Source organism: Rhinolophus hipposideros (genome assembly GCF_964194185.1).
Source record: "Rhinolophus hipposideros genome assembly, chromosome: 13".
Taxonomy (NCBI): domain Eukaryota; kingdom Metazoa; phylum Chordata; class Mammalia; order Chiroptera; family Rhinolophidae; genus Rhinolophus; species Rhinolophus hipposideros.
Genome location: NC_138059.1, coordinates 38,253,038 through 38,270,096, shown reverse-complemented (window position 1 = coordinate 38,270,096; position 17,059 = coordinate 38,253,038). Strand labels below are relative to the sequence as shown.

The following is a 17,059-nucleotide window of genomic DNA, read 5'->3' as shown; positions in this document are numbered from 1 at the left end:
TAGCTATTCTGTCATTATTATGTATTATTAAATTATAATTGTATGCACACACACACATACACATATAAACACACAGAGTATAAAGAGGAGTTCAAAAGCAGTAGCAATCAATTCTGCCTACAAAAATCCAAGTCTTCATAAAAGACATTATCTTGATCTGAGCTTCAAAGGATGAGTAAAAACTTTTTTGAAAAAAGAATACATATGATTCCAGTCTGAAAACGTAACATGAGCTATGAGATTTGTATGGTCATTAAACTAGAAAATAAGTTGAGGCCATATTCTGAAGGACCTGGAATGTCATGCTGGAGAATTTAGACTTAATTTTGAGGCATTTGGCAGTCATCAAAAGCCTTTAATAAGCCTGGGGATGAAATGCTTAGATCTGTATTAGAGAGTTTATTATGGTCATAGCAGAGAGAACAGAGTAAAGCAGGGGAAAAGTTAGAGACGGAGAGATCTACCTGAGAGTAATTTACCTGAGAGACAACACCTGCCTCTAATTAATATTTGCTGCACTTCAAAAAGGTAGTGTTCCTTACACAGAATATATACAGCATATTCCTAGACTTTATTTTTTGTGCATTTAAAACCAACTCTGATGTGGCTTTTTCTTTTGGTTGTTATTTTTCCTAATACAGAATTTCAGAATCTCTTATAATTAGGTCAGAGTTTTAATTAGGTTCTAATTAAATTTAAACATTTTAGAGTTTTAAGTTTTATGTGACTTGGCTATGAGAATAGGAACGTTTTACCCCCAAACCTTTGTCTTTCTCTCTGGTGTACATAGCAAGTACTGAATAAATTTGGTTTTAAATTAAAATTCAAACCGAACTCTATAAATGAGAGACCATATCATTTGAATTAGACACTATCTATAATAATTCATAACATGTGACGATTTTTTGTATGATCTCCTATGCCAGTAGTTCTCAAACCTGGGACAGTATGCCCCCAAGGGCCATTTGGCAACATCTGGAGACACTTTTGGTGGTCACAACTGGAGAAGGGGTTCTACAGGCATCTAGTAGGTAGAGATCAGGAATACTACTAAACATACAACAATGCACACAGAACAGCCTTCCTTCTGTCCCAACAAAGAATTATCTGACTAAAATGTCAGTAGTACCGAGGTTGAGAAACCCTGCCCTAGTCTATCAGTAATGTAATCGCCATTGAATAGAAGTGTTTTTTAAATGCCCCAAGAGTATGTTACAATTTTCCCAAACTTAAAACTAAATTAAAATGTATGTAAAATCTGTAAGTATGTATAGGCTGGATAGGTTAGAACCATTACCACTGAAACTTATTAGCAAAGTGCAGTGAGTGAGCAACTTCCTCTTGATTTATTAACATTCAGTGTACCACAAAATGTTCAGGTGAATGTCTAACATGTCAGTGGACATTGGACAGAACGGTGCTGGATAGACAGCAACCATAACATGTAGTAGGCAGCTACTGAATATTTTGCAAATAGATTGGGAACTTGTGCAATCTAGATTTCAAATCTCAGTATTTTCAGGACAAATAGTATGTGATGCTTTTGGCCTAACATTTGTGATTTATTATTTTCTGAAGGGTAATGAGCTAATCCAGTGTTAGCATTTCAAAAAAACTGAAAAACCTCATTATGTATTAATAGCCAGAGCTTATTATCTCAGAAGGTCAGCAAAGTTGTAATGAAAAATGCCATGGAATCCAGACATGAGTTTTAAGCTTCCTTGGCTCATTCAGTACTTTGTGACAGTGGTTAAATTATTTTTAACCTTGCTGACTTTATCTTATGTATAAAATACTCTGATACATGGTAGTGAAAAAGATTAAAGAAACATTACAACTCAATAATAAAAAGACAAACCAATTTAAAAATGGGCAAAGGCCATTTACAACAACAAGGATGAATCTTGAGGGCATTATGTTAAGTGAAATAAGTCAAATAGAGGAAGACAAATACTGTATGATATACCACTTATATATGGAATTTTAAAAAGCCAAACTCATAGAAGCATAGAATAGACTGGTGCTTACCAGGGTATGAAGGATGGGGAAATTGGGGATGTTATTCAAAGGGTACAAACTTCTAGTTCGGCAATGAATAAGTTCTGGGCCTGTAATGTACAACATGGTGATTATAGTTATTAGTGATGTATTATATACTTGTCAGTTGCTAAGGGCGTAGATCTTAAATGTTCCCACCACACACAAAAAAAATGGTAATCATGTTACATGATGGAGATGTTAGCTAATATTATGGTGGTAATCATTTTACTATATCTAAGTGTATTAAATCAACACATTGTACCCTTTAAACTTTCACAGTGTTGTATGTCAATTATATCTCAATAAAGGTGGGGGGAAATTGCAAAGCATTTGGATATACATTTCTCTAAAGGAGATATAAATGGCTAATAGCATATGAATATAAGCTTCCTGAGGGCAGGAATCAAGTCTTAGTGAATATCTTTATTTTCCACAGATACTACTCAGTAATAAGAACATAGTAGATACTCAGTGTATTTTGTTTGCTTTTTTCTTTAAAAATATTTATTTATTTATGTAATTTTTTTTTTTTTTACCCAAGGAGGGCACAGCTCACAGTGGCCCATGCGGGGATCAAACCAGCAACCTTGGTGCTACCAGCACCATGCTCTAAGCAAGTGAGCTAACCGGCCACCCCTCAGTGTATAGTTTTGATTAACAGAAGTTTTAAATGTCTTTTAAAATAACTTTTGATTATATTGTTTCAGATCTATCAAATCTATTCAAAGCGATCTGCTGAGGATATTTATAAAATGCTGACATCTTACAAAGCTAATTATCTAATTGTAGAGGATGCTATCTGCAATGAGGTGGGAACTATGAGAGGCTGTAGGGTTAAAGATTTGCTAGACATTGCAAATGGCCATGTAAGTAACCATTTGAAAGTTAAATCTTTTGAGAAAAATGACTTTATTTAAACTTGTAATCTTCAAACTTTAGTTTTGGAACTTAACTAAGAACATAATTTAAAGTTTTATAACAATGGAGGGAGCTTATTAAAAGTAGTTTGAAGTATTTTTTCAATGTACAAAAGAAAAGTTGAACATTTTTGCAAAAAAAAGAAAAATTTTACCAATACCTGGATTCCTTATTCATTGCCTGTACTTGTACATGTTCATTTGTAAATAAAACATAGCATAATTTGATTATTTTTAATCTAAAGAGCATCTGGTTGCATTGTTATATTTTTATGTTGAGAAATTTCTTGTGATTTGATACATATGTAGAAAAATTACTAAATTATCACAGTTCTTATATTGAATCCCTATTATCCACAAAAGTTACTGTATTCAGAGCCACTTTAGTTGTTAGGACTTAGCTATATCTTAACTTTGCATTGATTTCAGTTATTTTACCAAGCTTTCTTGCATCTCAGCCTGGAATGTATATACTGTATGTCTAGCAACTAAGAAGACTGACGGTAATTAATGTTGTCTGGAATAGGTGTCTTTATTCCTGGGAAAGTTGAGGGGGGACCTTAGGAAAAGTTTAATCGTCATTCTAGGTTGGAGTGCATAGTCTATTAAGGTTGCAGCCAAGATTTTTTCTGTCCCTTCCTAAATAATTAGCTCTTTGTCTTATCATCCCAGACCAGTTTGGAGGTGAGAAATTAGTTTTTTATGATTTTCATCTTTCTTTTTCTTCATGATTCCTTAATCTTCTGATATAAACTTATTCTTTTTTCTGCTGCATGTACTTTGAATTTTGTTCCTTGGTACTTGATGTCTGATCTTTGGCTTAATTGGCAACAAAATGGAATTTTACTAAACATCAGGTATTCAGTGATTACCGCTATATTGCTATCTGCTATCTGGAGCCTTTTTTATTCTACTTTTTTGCTCCATTTGAAGATCAGTTTACTTTCATATAGTGCCAGACACGGACTTAAAACCACATCATTTTATTCTTAAAGTTAGCTCTCTGACATTTTTTATAGGTATTAGAATAATATTTAGTGTTTTATCATAGAAAACCCTTCAAACTAGCCAAGTTATCTTACTGAACATCATTAAAGTGAGAATGTAAAGGTTTGCACCGGATAAGTCACAAAAATTTACTTATTATATAATTGTGAGTCAATTCTACACCAGGAGAAGTGTTTGAATGTACATTAAGAATATAATTTGTTCATTTCTCAGCCTTGGTAGGCTCCATCATAAACTTCTGCAGAGGAATAATAATGGACTATTGAGACATAGCTTTCTAAATTTTAGGGTGAAATCTTTTAAAAACTGGAAACACCTTATACTGATTTTTCAATCTCAATGGGAAGCTTAAAAGTTTAGTGTACATAGTGACTCTCTTATGAAGAGGCTTCTATTTTTTAAACAATGTGAGGTGTTTGCTAAACAAGGTGAGAAAGTCCATGTTTAGCATATTTTTTTTCATATAGTCATTTGTACATTGATTGCATTTCTGCTATAAGCTTAATAAGCTTTTTAATATTATGTTTTATATCTTTTGATAGGTGGATTATGAAGAGGTTGACAAGTTAATCTACTCAAAATATGGGCGATTTTGTCATGAGGTCAAAATTAACTATTCTCCATATGTGAATTATTTCACTAGAGTATACTGGAACAGATCCTACTTTGTGTATAAAATCAACACTGTGATATCCTTTCAGTCTTGAAAAATAGCAGAACCTTCATTTCAGATTTATACCATCGGAAGTAAAATGTGATTTTCTTCTACCTATGTGGTATCACTTTGGAGATCAGATTATGGACATTTGGAATGTTGCTGCTGATTTTCCCTTCCTGCTGTTAACTGAATCCAGCATTCTGTGGGGAATAAAAGATCAAGCATTACTGTCCTTTGGTAAAATGTCAAATCTTACCACTCTGTAATGTTCCAGCCAGGTATTCTTGTTACATGATCTTTAAAGAGTTCACCTTCTAAACTATTTTGGATTTTTCCTCATAAATATTCATTCTATCATAACATTGATCTTGAATTTGAATATGTTCAGGGTCAGAGTATATTTCTCATAACATTCAATATATACTTAATGTAACATAATTATGGAATAGAAGGAAATAATTATTCTTACCCTCAAGGCAATTTCTGAAGGTATTTCATGTTTATAGTAGAACTGAAATATTACAATAAAAAACTAATTTAAATGTTAGCTGAAAATATGTGGCATTTAAATTAAAATGGAAAGGATATAAAAAAAGTGATTTTTAAGGATATATGTAAAGATATATCCAAATTATCCATGATACTACTCTCATCATCTGCTGCTTATATAGGTGAGCACTTTCTAAGCAATATACAATGCATGATATTGCATTTTATTATTTTATGACTATTAAGTAGTTAGCTTTTTTTATACCCATAAATTTGGTACCAATTTAATTGTGTTAAAACAGTAACTCTTGGGGTAGCTGGTTAGCTTAGTCAGTTAGATAGAACGCAGTGCTCTTAACAACAAGGTTGCTGGTTCGATCCAGTTGGACCACTGTGAGCTGCACCCTCCACAACTAGATTGAAACAACTACTTACCTTGGAGCTGATGGGTCTTGGAAAAACACACTTAAATAAATAAAAGTACAAACAAAAAACAAAAACAAATCCTTGTTATCTATTTTTTAAAATAGACATTTATGAGAATATTGTTCAGGTTTTAAAAAATATGGGTATGGGGTATACAATTTATTCACATATTTCCTACTAAAGTATTAAATAAAAAATCTATCAGAATAAAAATATGTACAATAAAATGAGTAACAACTTCTGGAGCTATGTGCAGATGCTGTTAAACATACCTCTGCATACAGATATATTTATTATAAAACACAAGTGCTGTTATTTATGAAAATGATACAGCCTTCAACGTTAAGAATAAAATGGCAATTATAAAAAAATTCACACTACAGTTTTACAGGCTGCTCTATTCCTTAAAGTTAAATGCTTTCATATTTTAATCATTCTTAAATGATTAAGTTGGCTTTATAAAGAGATTCAGGATAGATATATCATTTTAATAAGATGGGATGTTTTGTTTTACTTTATACAGCTGTTCAGTGAAGGGGTTTTCAAAATTTGCACTTTCTAGAGTACTTTAAAAAATGCAATTTCATTACTCTAAATTACTACATTAGACAGGAGCATCTTTCCATTATCTTTATTTTCTAATATATATATATATTTTAAAAGTACAAAACCACATTCACTCTTAGACTAGCTCTAGGATGCTTTGCTTTTTTGGAGCTTACGAATTGTTTGATGGCAGTGTCATGTATCTGGTGCATTAGTTTTATTGGTTCTCATTTCATGCTTTTATGTAATTTTTACAAGTTATAGCAAGATAGCTGCAGGCAGGATATTTCAGGTTCTCTGTACAACTTAATAGTGACTCACTAATATTTAGCTTCAAGCCTTATGAAAATATTACCATAATTATCTAAGTACGTAGTGGATAGTCACATGGCAATACTTGTGATTAGAGTATGTAAAACATTAGAATTTAAAAATCAGCTTACATATTTTGACAAGGAAACAGAACAACCTATTTTCTATGTAGCATGAAATATTTAATTGAACTTTTATTGATTTATATTATGATCAAAGATGCTGAATCATCTTGTTGTGGGTTTTTTGTTTGTTTTTAATTAAAGTTTATTGGGGTGCCAATAGTTACTAAGGTTACATAGGTTTCAAGTGTACAATTCTGTAATACATCATCTATATTTATCACATTGTGTGTTCACCACTCAGAGTCAGTTCTCCTTTCATCACCATATATTTGATCCCGATTTTTTTCTTCTTCTGTTTTTGTCATATTAGTACATTGCTTTTGCTTCTGTTAACTTATTTCTTAAACAAAATAGATTTGGAGAAACTTTTAATTGGATTTTTTAGATAATGAATTTTTTATTCAGATCAGTAGAAAAGGAAAATGTGAGCTTTAATATAGAAATAGTAATATTGGATATGAGAGATAAGCTTATTTGCTTCTATTTTAACTGTAGTTAAAACAGTAGTACTAGAAAATTTTGAATGAAGAGCATTTAATAAATTTTCTTATTTGTAGAGTAACAGATGATTAAGAATTCTGCAAGTAATTTTGTTTGGGTAACTTACAGTTGGTAGGTTTGACAATAAAGGTCTGTACATAGAGCAAAGTTTATGGTTTTTGTGTAGAAGGAATTTCATGAAGAAATCCAAACAGCTCTTGCTGTTGCAAAACTAGTGAAATAAGTGCCTTAACTTCTTTATTTCAAAGCTTACTTTTTCCAAAAATATTACTCATTTCTTACTTTTCCAAAAGAAAAATTTGGTAACTTTCCCTCATCCTTAAGTGGAGTCCTCACTATGCTGTTTTCACTAGTAACTTTAATTCATTAATAAGCAAATCTTTGTTAAGGGTAGCGATGGGATTTCCTAGCCTGCTAAATTCATTTTTTTAGCTTCCCAAGTGCCAGGCAATCCAACAAATAAAACTTACCTGATAAGGTATATGATATTGACTCTGTGCTGGTTTGTATTTTTTCTATCTTTGGCTTCTGTATCTTGGTCCTTTTTGTTAGCCTGCAGGTTTTACAACCTGGAGAGTATGCATTGTACTTCAGAACTTCTTTTTTTTTATTACTTTTGTGTATAAAGACAGCATGTTTTTTCAGGATATTAACCCAAATCACTAGGAAGAAGCCTGTGTTGTGGCACTCCTTCACACAGTCCAGATTGATCCAAGGAAAAGCAGAAATGGAGGTCAAAAAGTGTGTTACAAATTAGGGCTGAAAAATGTTTGTTTTTTAAAAATAAATTATGAATTTCTTGAAGGACACAAGAATAGCCATCTTATTAAAGTGTTTTGTTTTTGAAAAGTTAATTGTGTTTTGGTCCTTTCTATTTTGAACTATTAAAACATTTTGATGCCTTGTGGATAAAAGTAGTGCCTCTCTATGAAGTTGGTGGGTTTTCTAAAAGTTGTTTATCAGTCAATTTTTTTTGGTAAACTTGTTTTAAATGCATAAATATTTAAATGGCATATGTTATGAATGATTCTGTGTGTTTAAGAACCTTTTGCAAAGCAAATAACTACTTCCTGATTTACATCTTAATATATTATCTTCATTTGTCCAGTTTTTTAAAATATGTAGTCTCTACTGTTGCTATGTGCTAATAGTTTTAGATACCAATATGTATTAAAATTACAGCTCTGAAAAGTTGCAAATAAAATTGAACAATTTCTTATTGAAATAATAGCTCATTATTAAATTTTGAATGTGTAAAGTTAACAGTTTAAATAAAATTAGATTTAAAAATTGCAAAGGAATATATTTGACTCAACTATTTTCCATCCACTAAGGTTTCTAAACATTATACATGTTTTCCATAATGAAAAGGTGCATTTTAAAACAAGATTTGCTGGATTTAGCATAAAGGCATCTTTGAATCATTTCTGTTTCTAAGTCTCTTATCATTTGCAATATTTTAATCTTGACATATATAATCCTATGTGAAGTTCTATAAGAGATACACTGAACATCTAACCATTGTATTCAGTGGAATAATAGTATCAGAAAGAAACATGAATTCCAAACTGATAGTTTGAAATATCTCCTGAAAAATCCTTTTATATTTTAAGTTTGCATAGCTTTTTAACAAAGATGAACACAACTGCTTTATGTATGTTGACTTGTGAATCATATCTTTATCATGACAGTGAATATTTTGATTGTGTTTTTCCTATAACTAAAGTTATGTATTTGCACAATGGAGTATTAAGCAGCCATAAAGAAGAAAGAAATCTTATCATTTGCAACAACATGGATGGATCTAGAGAACATTATGTTAAGTGAAATAAGTCAGAAAGAGAAAGACAAGTAGCATATGATCTCACTTATATGCGGAATCTAAAGAAAAGAATAGGTGAATGAACTAATCAGAGACAGTTTTGAGGACACAAAGAAAAAACCGAGAGTTGTTAGATGGTCGGGGGCGGGGGTGGGGGGGTGGGGATAAGGGGAAAGGTGAAGGGATTGGGAGGCGGCTGGTGGCCGCAAGATGGCCTCAGGGTTTTCTGGAAATTAATTTGGGGAACTTATTCAATAATGTTGTAGGGGTTTTGTTGGGTATCCGATGGGCATGCGTCCTATTTGGGAGACCACCTCAGGGATGGTGTGGATGCCTGATGGTGGCGTTGTGCACCAGAGGCTAAACATTAATGAATGTCAACTATAATTTTATGTGTGTGATGTGATGGCCGGGTGTGAGGTCGGAGGGATGGTGGGTGGGGGGGAAAGGGGGTTCACAGTGTGAGGGATGTAGATGGTGGACGTCTAAGTATTACCTTGTCTTGTACACCTGAAACTAATAATAAAAAAAAAAAGTTATGTATTTGCAAAAGAATAAAAGTTAATTTCAATAAATGTAAATCCTTTAAAAGAGTTGGGGTATAAACTAGTTTACTTCAGATTTTGTAATGTGTACCTATTATCAAGAATAAAACTATTTTGTGCTTAATTACACTCCTTGTTTTGTTTCCATAATAAAACTCAGAAAATTTTAAGTTGTCTTTTATTTATATATGAGCCTTTTTTGTTAAATCTTTGTTGAGATATAATTACATACAAATTCATCCACTTAAAGTATACAGTTCAACAGTTTTTAGTATATTCACAGAGTTGTATAATTATCACCACAAGAAATTTTAGAACATTTTTATCACCCCAAAAAGAATCTACATACATTTTGGCTGTCACTCAACCAATCCATACTCAGGCAACTCCTACTGATAGACCTTTCTGTCTCTACACTTGTCTGTTCCAGACATTTCATATAAATAGAATCATATATAATATTTGGTTGTTTATGACTGGCTTCTTTCATTTAGCATAATATGTTCAAAGTTCATTCATATTGTTGCATGTATCCTTTTTTATTGTCACATACTGTGTTCTATGAATATACCACATTTTGTCTATCCATCAACTGATGGATATTTGGGTTGTTTCCACTTTTTGGCTATTGTGTGCCTAAAATTCTGCTCTGAATATTCGTGTATAAGTTTGGGGGTGGACATGCTTTCATTTTTCTTGGGTATATGTCTGGGAGTAGAATTTCTGAGTCATGATAATTATGGCAACTATTTGAGAAACTGCCAGACTGGTTTTCAAAGTGGTTGTACCCTTTTACAATCCCAACAGGGTATTGATGAGGCAGAAAAGGATTAATAAAAGTGATCCTGAAGAGGGACTGCCCAGGCCTGCATCCCTTCCCCAGGAAACGCCCAGGCTAATCCCCTAGAAATAAAATGTCAAACACTCCTAAAAAGAGGACATAAGACCCAACTGGTATTAATTGGTTCTTCACACATGCACAAACTGTTAAAACCTGTCCATTACATGAACTCTAACCTTATTATAATACAATTAAAATGAACATTAAGGCTTTCCCCCATCCCCCGTGGGTTTTTTGTATGCATTCTGGGTAAGAGCCTGCGCTGAAAGAAATTAGTTATGTAATCAATCTATGTCAATAAAATGACCTCAGTCTATAGTCACACCTCCTGCTGTAAGGAAATTTACCTATTTTCCTATATAAGAAAAAGCTAACCTAAAGTTAGGTGCAGTTGTCTGCCTTGGCAATTTCTGTGCCAGCATCTTTCTTGAATAAACTTACTTCCTTGCTCTCATTTCAGGCTGAGTCTGAATTTGTTCACCTTTTGCAAATGACCAGGGGTTAATTCCAATGACACAACAGGTATGAGGTTTCTAATTTCTTCACATCCTCACCAACACTTAATATTCTTGATTATAGCTATCATAGTGGGTGTGAAGTGATATACCATTGTGGTTTTAATCCATATTTCCGTCATGGCTAATGTTGAGCATCTTTTTGTGTGCTTAATGGCTATTTCTGTATCTTCTTTGGAGCCAATGTTCTTTGGAGCAATGGGCAATATTTGCCCATTTTTAAAGTGGGATGTCTTTATTAATGAATTGTAAGTGTCTATATATTCTGCATATAAGTCCCTTACCAGATAATGTGATTTGGAAATATTTCCTTCCATTCAGTGGGTTTGCTTCATTTCCTTGATAGTGTCCTTTGAAGCACAGATGCTTTTAATTTTGATTGCACTGTTATTCACATTTGATGTTATTGATAAAGCATTTTTACTATGATGTATTTGAAGTAAATTTTTCTCCGTGTATCCCACTTGGAGTTTGTTGAGCTTCTTGGTTGTATACATTAAGAATTTCTTAAAGATTAAACTGGAATTTTTGTATTTCCATTACACATACATTGATGTGCTTAATGGTGACCCACGTTTCTCTGAGGCTCTTCAATTTTCTTCAATCTTTTTCCTCTTTGTTCTTTGGGTTACATAATCTCTTAAGCTACCTTCAAGTTGGGTAATTCTTTTGTCAGTTCAAATCTGTTGTTGAGCCCCTCTGGCATATTTTTCATTTCAGTTATTGCACTCTTCACCTTCAGGATTTCCATTTGACTCTTTTTAAAAATAATGTCTATCTATTGGTAACTTCTGTTTACAGCAACTCTGGATATTGATACCTCCTCCCCCCTGTGGGGACAAAACCCCAAAAAACAGTTTCCAGGCTCTCGGCCTCACATAGAAAGGTGCTGGCTCGGGTAGTAAATGGCCATCAACTGTGATCAGATGGCCAGCAGCTGTGGCTAGTTGGCCGTCAGCTGTAACCCGTAGGCCATTGGCCACCAATATAACGGCTGTGGCTACGCTAGCAGGAATGGAATGGGGGCTAGCAAGAAGATGGTGGCTGGCAAGTGCGGACTGCTATTAGGCAGATTATGTAGATCCTGCTTCCTGTGTCTCCAGCCCAGATGCCAGCGAGAATATATTGGTTTGACTCCCCTACTTATGGCTCCATGGGTGTTCCTTTTTGGCCTTACTGTGTCCTGCGTTCTTGGGTGGGGAGTGGGAGCTGAGACCCTGCACGACAAATGGTGCAGCGAGCAGGGTCCCCCGCACCACACATGGCGTAGTCGGCAGGATACGGTGCTGGCCAAAGCTTTCCGAAGGGCAGTGGAGCAGTTTGTGTGTATGAAAGCTCAGTCTGAGGAAGACCAGGAGGAGCAGCTGCCGGAGAGCTCGATTCCCGTGGAGGAGTGGAAAGATGTGGATGGTTCCCCAACCAGCAGAGGCCGGAGAAAGCGGAGAAAGCGAAGGTTGTTGCCGCCCTGTGGGCTGGGAACTGCTTGCTGAGGCAGCCCGGATGCAGGACTTTTAGTCCCAGGAGGAAACGCTTGCTGAGTCCTCCGTGGGAGGTGAGAGTGAGGTCAAGGTCATCCCTCACCCCAGGACAGCCCTGGCGAATGACTATGGACTATGGGGAATTGCCTTCCATCCCTGATTTAATGGACGCTTGACTGTTTGGGAACATAACCACCATGTAGTGGGACTGGTTAGATGTTCGCTTTTGTGTCTTGACTGGCCGCCATTGATAATATGTAAGCACCTTGATATGAGCCGCTGTTGTTCCAGCACAGCACCCCGAGAGGCCCAGAGAGAGAGTGGCAGTGCCCTGAGGCCCTGGCTGTGTCCAGGAAGTCTGGCTGTGTCCAGAGAGTGGCAGTGCCCTGTGAGCCCTGGCTGAGTCCAGGAAGTCTGGCTGTGCCCAGAGAGAGTGGCAGTGCCCTGTGAGCCCTGGCTGTGTCCAGGAAGTCTGGCTGTGTCCAGAGAGAGTGGCAGTGCCCTGAGAGGTCCTGGCTGTGTTCAGGAAGTCTGGCTGTGTCCAGAGAGAGTGGCAGTGCCCTGAGAAAACCTGGCTGTGCCCGGGGAGACTGGTGGTACCCTAAGAAGCCCAGGAAGTCTGGCTGTGCCCAGAAGTACTGTGGTGGTGCCCTGAGAAAACCTGGCTGTGCCCAGGGAGACTGGTGGTACCCTAAGAAGCCCAGGAAGTCTGGCCGTGCCCAGAAGTACTGTGGTGGTGCCCTGAGAAACCCTGGCTGTGCTCAGAGAGCCTGGCTGTGTTCAGGATAGTGCATTCACCTCCAGGCTCCTTGCACAGGGCCCCTCGCAGAAGACGCTTGTCGCGTAGATTGTGAGGCGAGACCCTGTAGGGGTGGAGTGTGGGGACAAAACCCCAAAAAACAGTTTCCAGGCTCTCGGCCTCACATAGAAAGGTGCTGGCTCGGGTAGTAAATGGCCATCAACTGTGATCAGATGGCCAGCAGCTGTGGCTAGTTGGCCGTCAGCTGTAACCCATAGGCCATTGGCCACCAATATAACGGCTGTGGCTACGCTAGCAGGAATGGAATGGGGGCTAGCAAGAAGATGGTGGCTGGCAAGTGCGGACTGCTATTAGGCAGATTATGTAGATCCTGCTTCCTGTGTCTCCAGCCCAGACGCCAGCGAGAATATATTGGTTTGACTCCCCTACTTATGGCTCCATGGGTGTTCCTTTTTGGCCTTACCGTGTCCTGCGTTCTTGGGCGGGGAGTGGGAGCTGAGACCCTGCACAAATGGCGCAGCGAGCAGGTCCCCTGCGTGACACCCCCCGTCCCCTGGAGCTTATTATAGTTGGCTTGTTTAATTCTTTAGTGTCTGGCTGGACTTATTTTAGTGATGTCTATTTCCTCCACATTGTGGAGCCTCTGATGTTTATCCTCAGATGTCACTGCCTTTAGCATGTACACAGTCATCCTGGTTTTAGTAGGGCTCCTTACTGTCTCCTTGATCCTATCCAGCTGTTAAGCTCCACTAGTCATCAGCTGATTGCTCTGTTGTTTTCAACAAATTACTGGGGTATAAATTACTCCACAACCTGATCCAATTAAATCCTGGGTCCTTTGAACAGATTGTTTAGGGGGTCAATATTTGTAGTTTGTTCTAATGTCAGGAAGGCTCTTCTTAACTCCCTTTCCCTGGTTCTCTCTGGTATCTAGGTGGCATTTCATTTCGTCGTAGGTCTTTCAAAGCCAGCTTCTGCTTGCTTCCCAGTAAAATCTGTATTGAGTACCCTTAGGATTTAACTTCCTACACTTTTTCAAATAAAGTCACTTCCTCTGCAAACAGCTTTGGAGCTCTCTGTTTTACATTCTGATTCTCTCCCTAGGCAAAAATTCCTGAGCCACAGCTCTGAGCTGGAAGTGGTGGCAGAGGTATGCAACTCTGACACTTCTACTTTAAGAGCAGGCTTTTGTCAGGATGGTAGCCTCTCTGGTCTTCTTTACATGTCTGTCCTGGTTTGGAACCTTTGCCCTACCAATTAGGTGAGGGTGATCAGGAGCCCACCATTAATGTGTCATGTCGGAAGAAGAGCTTCTATCCTAGCAGTGGGGGCTGGGTGAAAGAAGATAGCCCCTTGCCTCTTGTTCTCACTAGCTTGGAATTTAGCTTGGCTAAAGCATGGCTGGGGGAGATGAGAAATTCTGGATACTGTTGCTCTTGGCTGGGAATTAAAAGGGGAGAGGTAACCCTGTATTCTTGGTTGTACCCAATGGGAGTGGAGTTTCCATTACACTGAACTAGGAGAGGGAGGGTAGTGGTTCAAATGCCACATTTGCTACAGATTCTGCCTGTTCTAGTTTTAGCAGATACTTTTGTATAACTAATTCTTCATTTGCTGTATGCCCTTAGGGCAACTTCCAGAGCTTTTAAATGGTCTATTTTGTAAAAATAATTGTTATCAGACTTGTTTCACTGGGTACTCCTTAAGCTGCCATTCCAGATGTGGAACTGTATACATGAACTTTAAGGCTATTAATGACTGGGAAAAAATTTATCAGATCATTTACAGTAGTTACTAATTAGTTTTCTCTCTTGATGGTATCATTGGTAAGGTTATAATAGTTACTGCTTTATATAGATTAAATAGTTATTGCTTACCTGAAACATTGTGACTAGAACTATTAAATGAGGGAGGGAATGGCTATTTGTCAGACTGATAAACTAAATGTCATATAGAAATAAAAAATAGGCTCAAGTAATTGCTGCAAATATTCAGCTATAATACTATTTAGTGGACTTCATAATCACAATGACAAAGGACAACAAAATAAGGATGTTTACCCCATAAAGTAATTGATGAGAAATAAAATTTTAAGTAAAGCATTTTTAGTTCCTGACACATAGCAAGTGTTTTGTAAATATCAGCTGTTACTACCTCAATATCAAGTTTTTACCCAGTTCCTAATACATAGATAGCAATGTAAGCATTTGCACAGTTCCTATACAGTATTGTTTTTTTTAAATGTTAAGTATTCCATTAGGAACTAATCCTGCAAGAGTTAATTAACCCTAAGGATTGGTTTATTAAATAAAATACAAGTATTTTGGACCAAGTAACTTGCAATATACATTTACATGATTCTAAAGCCTTACAATTCTTGTAAGCAAAAAAGTGAGACGGTGGCCAGATGGCTCAGTTGGTTAGAGCACGAGCTCTGAACAACAGGGTTGCCGGTTCGATTCCCACATGGGCCAGTGAGATGCTAGATTGAAAACAATGAGCTCCTGCTGAGCTTCCAGAGGGGCGACCAGTTAGCTCAGTTGGTTAGAGCCCCAGCTCTCAACAACAGGGTTGCCGGTTCAATTCCCACATGGGATGGTGGGCTGCACCCCCTGCAACTAAAGATTGAAAATGGCGACTGGACTTGGAGTTGAGCTGCGCCCTCCACAACTAGATTGAAGGACAACGACTTGGAGGGGATGGGCCCTGGAGAAACACACTGTTCCCCAATATTCTCCAATAAAAGTTTTTTTAAAAAGTGAGACTATATATATATATATATATATATATATATATATATATATATATAATTTAATTTTTAAAAAAATTTATTGGGAATATTGGGGTACAGTGTGTTTCTCCAGGGCCCATCAGCTCCAAGTTGTCCTTCAATCTAGTTGTGGAGGGCGCAGCTCAACTCCAAGTCCAGTCGCCATTTTCAATCTTTAGTTGCGGGGGATGCAGCCCACCATCCCATGTGGGAATTGAACCGGCAACCCTGTTGTTGAGAGCTGGGGCTCTAACCAACTGAGCCAACCGGCTGCCCCTATAATTTAAACATTTTTTGAGATCCTTTCTTAAGTCCTTACTTAGTGAACATTACTATGAACAAATCTCACTCATTTTATTAACTTATGATTGAATTTGAATTTTCAGTCATCCTTAATGATGAAATGCAAAATATTTTCATGGTCGTACTTTATAAGACCAGCCCTGAAATTTACCCTGCTGTAGTAACATGAAAAATGTATGTGTGATCAGAGTTAGAGTCTGGTCTCTTCCAATGATCACCTGCTTTCCTGGAGCAGAGAACCAACTGGAAACTCCTATTTAACAGTTGCTAACTTAATCCAGATGAAAGCACAAAAATGTGATGTTAATTTGTTCCATTCACAACTGTGGTGGAATCCTCTAGTCAAGTACTTCATTTGCAAAGAGCAGAAATTAATTTACCTTAATAAAAGTTGGGGAGGGAGGAGTTTCACTGTAGGAAACAGTGTCAGGAGCCAAAACTTCATAATAGTGTCTCTCATTTGCTACATGGTCCCTCAAGGGTCTCTGCATCTCATTGCATCTCTGTTCTCTTAACAGTTAGTTACCTCTGCCTACTCATTTCCTTCTTATTACTTTGGCTCTGGTCCATTCTGAAATCGGGCATGGCACTGACCCAGCTTCAACTTCTTTTTATTAATTGCCTTGATCTATTATTACTTATTTCAAATTTCTGAGAGAATGCGGCCCAGCTTGAATTTTTAGACTAGGCTGTTGGCCATATCTAATAACAATAAACACTTATTGAGCATTTACATTGTGCTAGTCACTATGCTGTATGTTTTGACATAATTCTTTCATTTAATCCTTTAACAACTGTAATTAGTATTATCATGTCCATTTTACAGATAATGGTTATACAACAACTAAATGTTGTAACTGGGATTTAAAGCTGAATTTGCTCTTGGCTGGCTTCTGGCATTTACCCTGGATTTATGGAAATGGCAGGTCTAGAAGGATGGCGACCTCTTTAGCGGAACCGAGCAGCAATTTCAGCCAGAAGTGGCTCCAGATCATTCTCAGCT

At 36.8% G+C, this 17,059-nt stretch overlaps 1 protein-coding gene across 18 annotated transcripts in view; it reads left to right on the top strand.

The window, feature by feature from the left end:
- The window catches only part of DPY19L4 (dpy-19 like 4), a 94,700-nt gene extending 86,824 nt beyond the window's left edge, over positions 1 to 7,876 (top strand). For 8 of the 18 annotated variants that reach the window (XM_081070542.1, XM_081070547.1, XM_081070554.1 and 5 more), the window contains 2 exons: positions 2,748 to 2,906; positions 4,508 to 7,876. In XM_081070542.1, coding sequence (XP_080926668.1) covers positions 2,748 to 2,906; positions 4,508 to 4,672 — 324 coding nt within the window. In that variant the 3' untranslated portion in view covers positions 4,673 to 7,876. Of the gene's footprint in view, positions 1 to 2,581; positions 2,658 to 2,747; positions 2,907 to 4,507 lie in introns of all 18 variants that reach the window. The other 10 variants (XR_013994755.1, XR_013994756.1, XR_013994757.1 and 7 more) reach the window with 4 other exon arrangements.
- Positions 7,877 to 17,059: the final 9,183 nt, after the last annotated feature.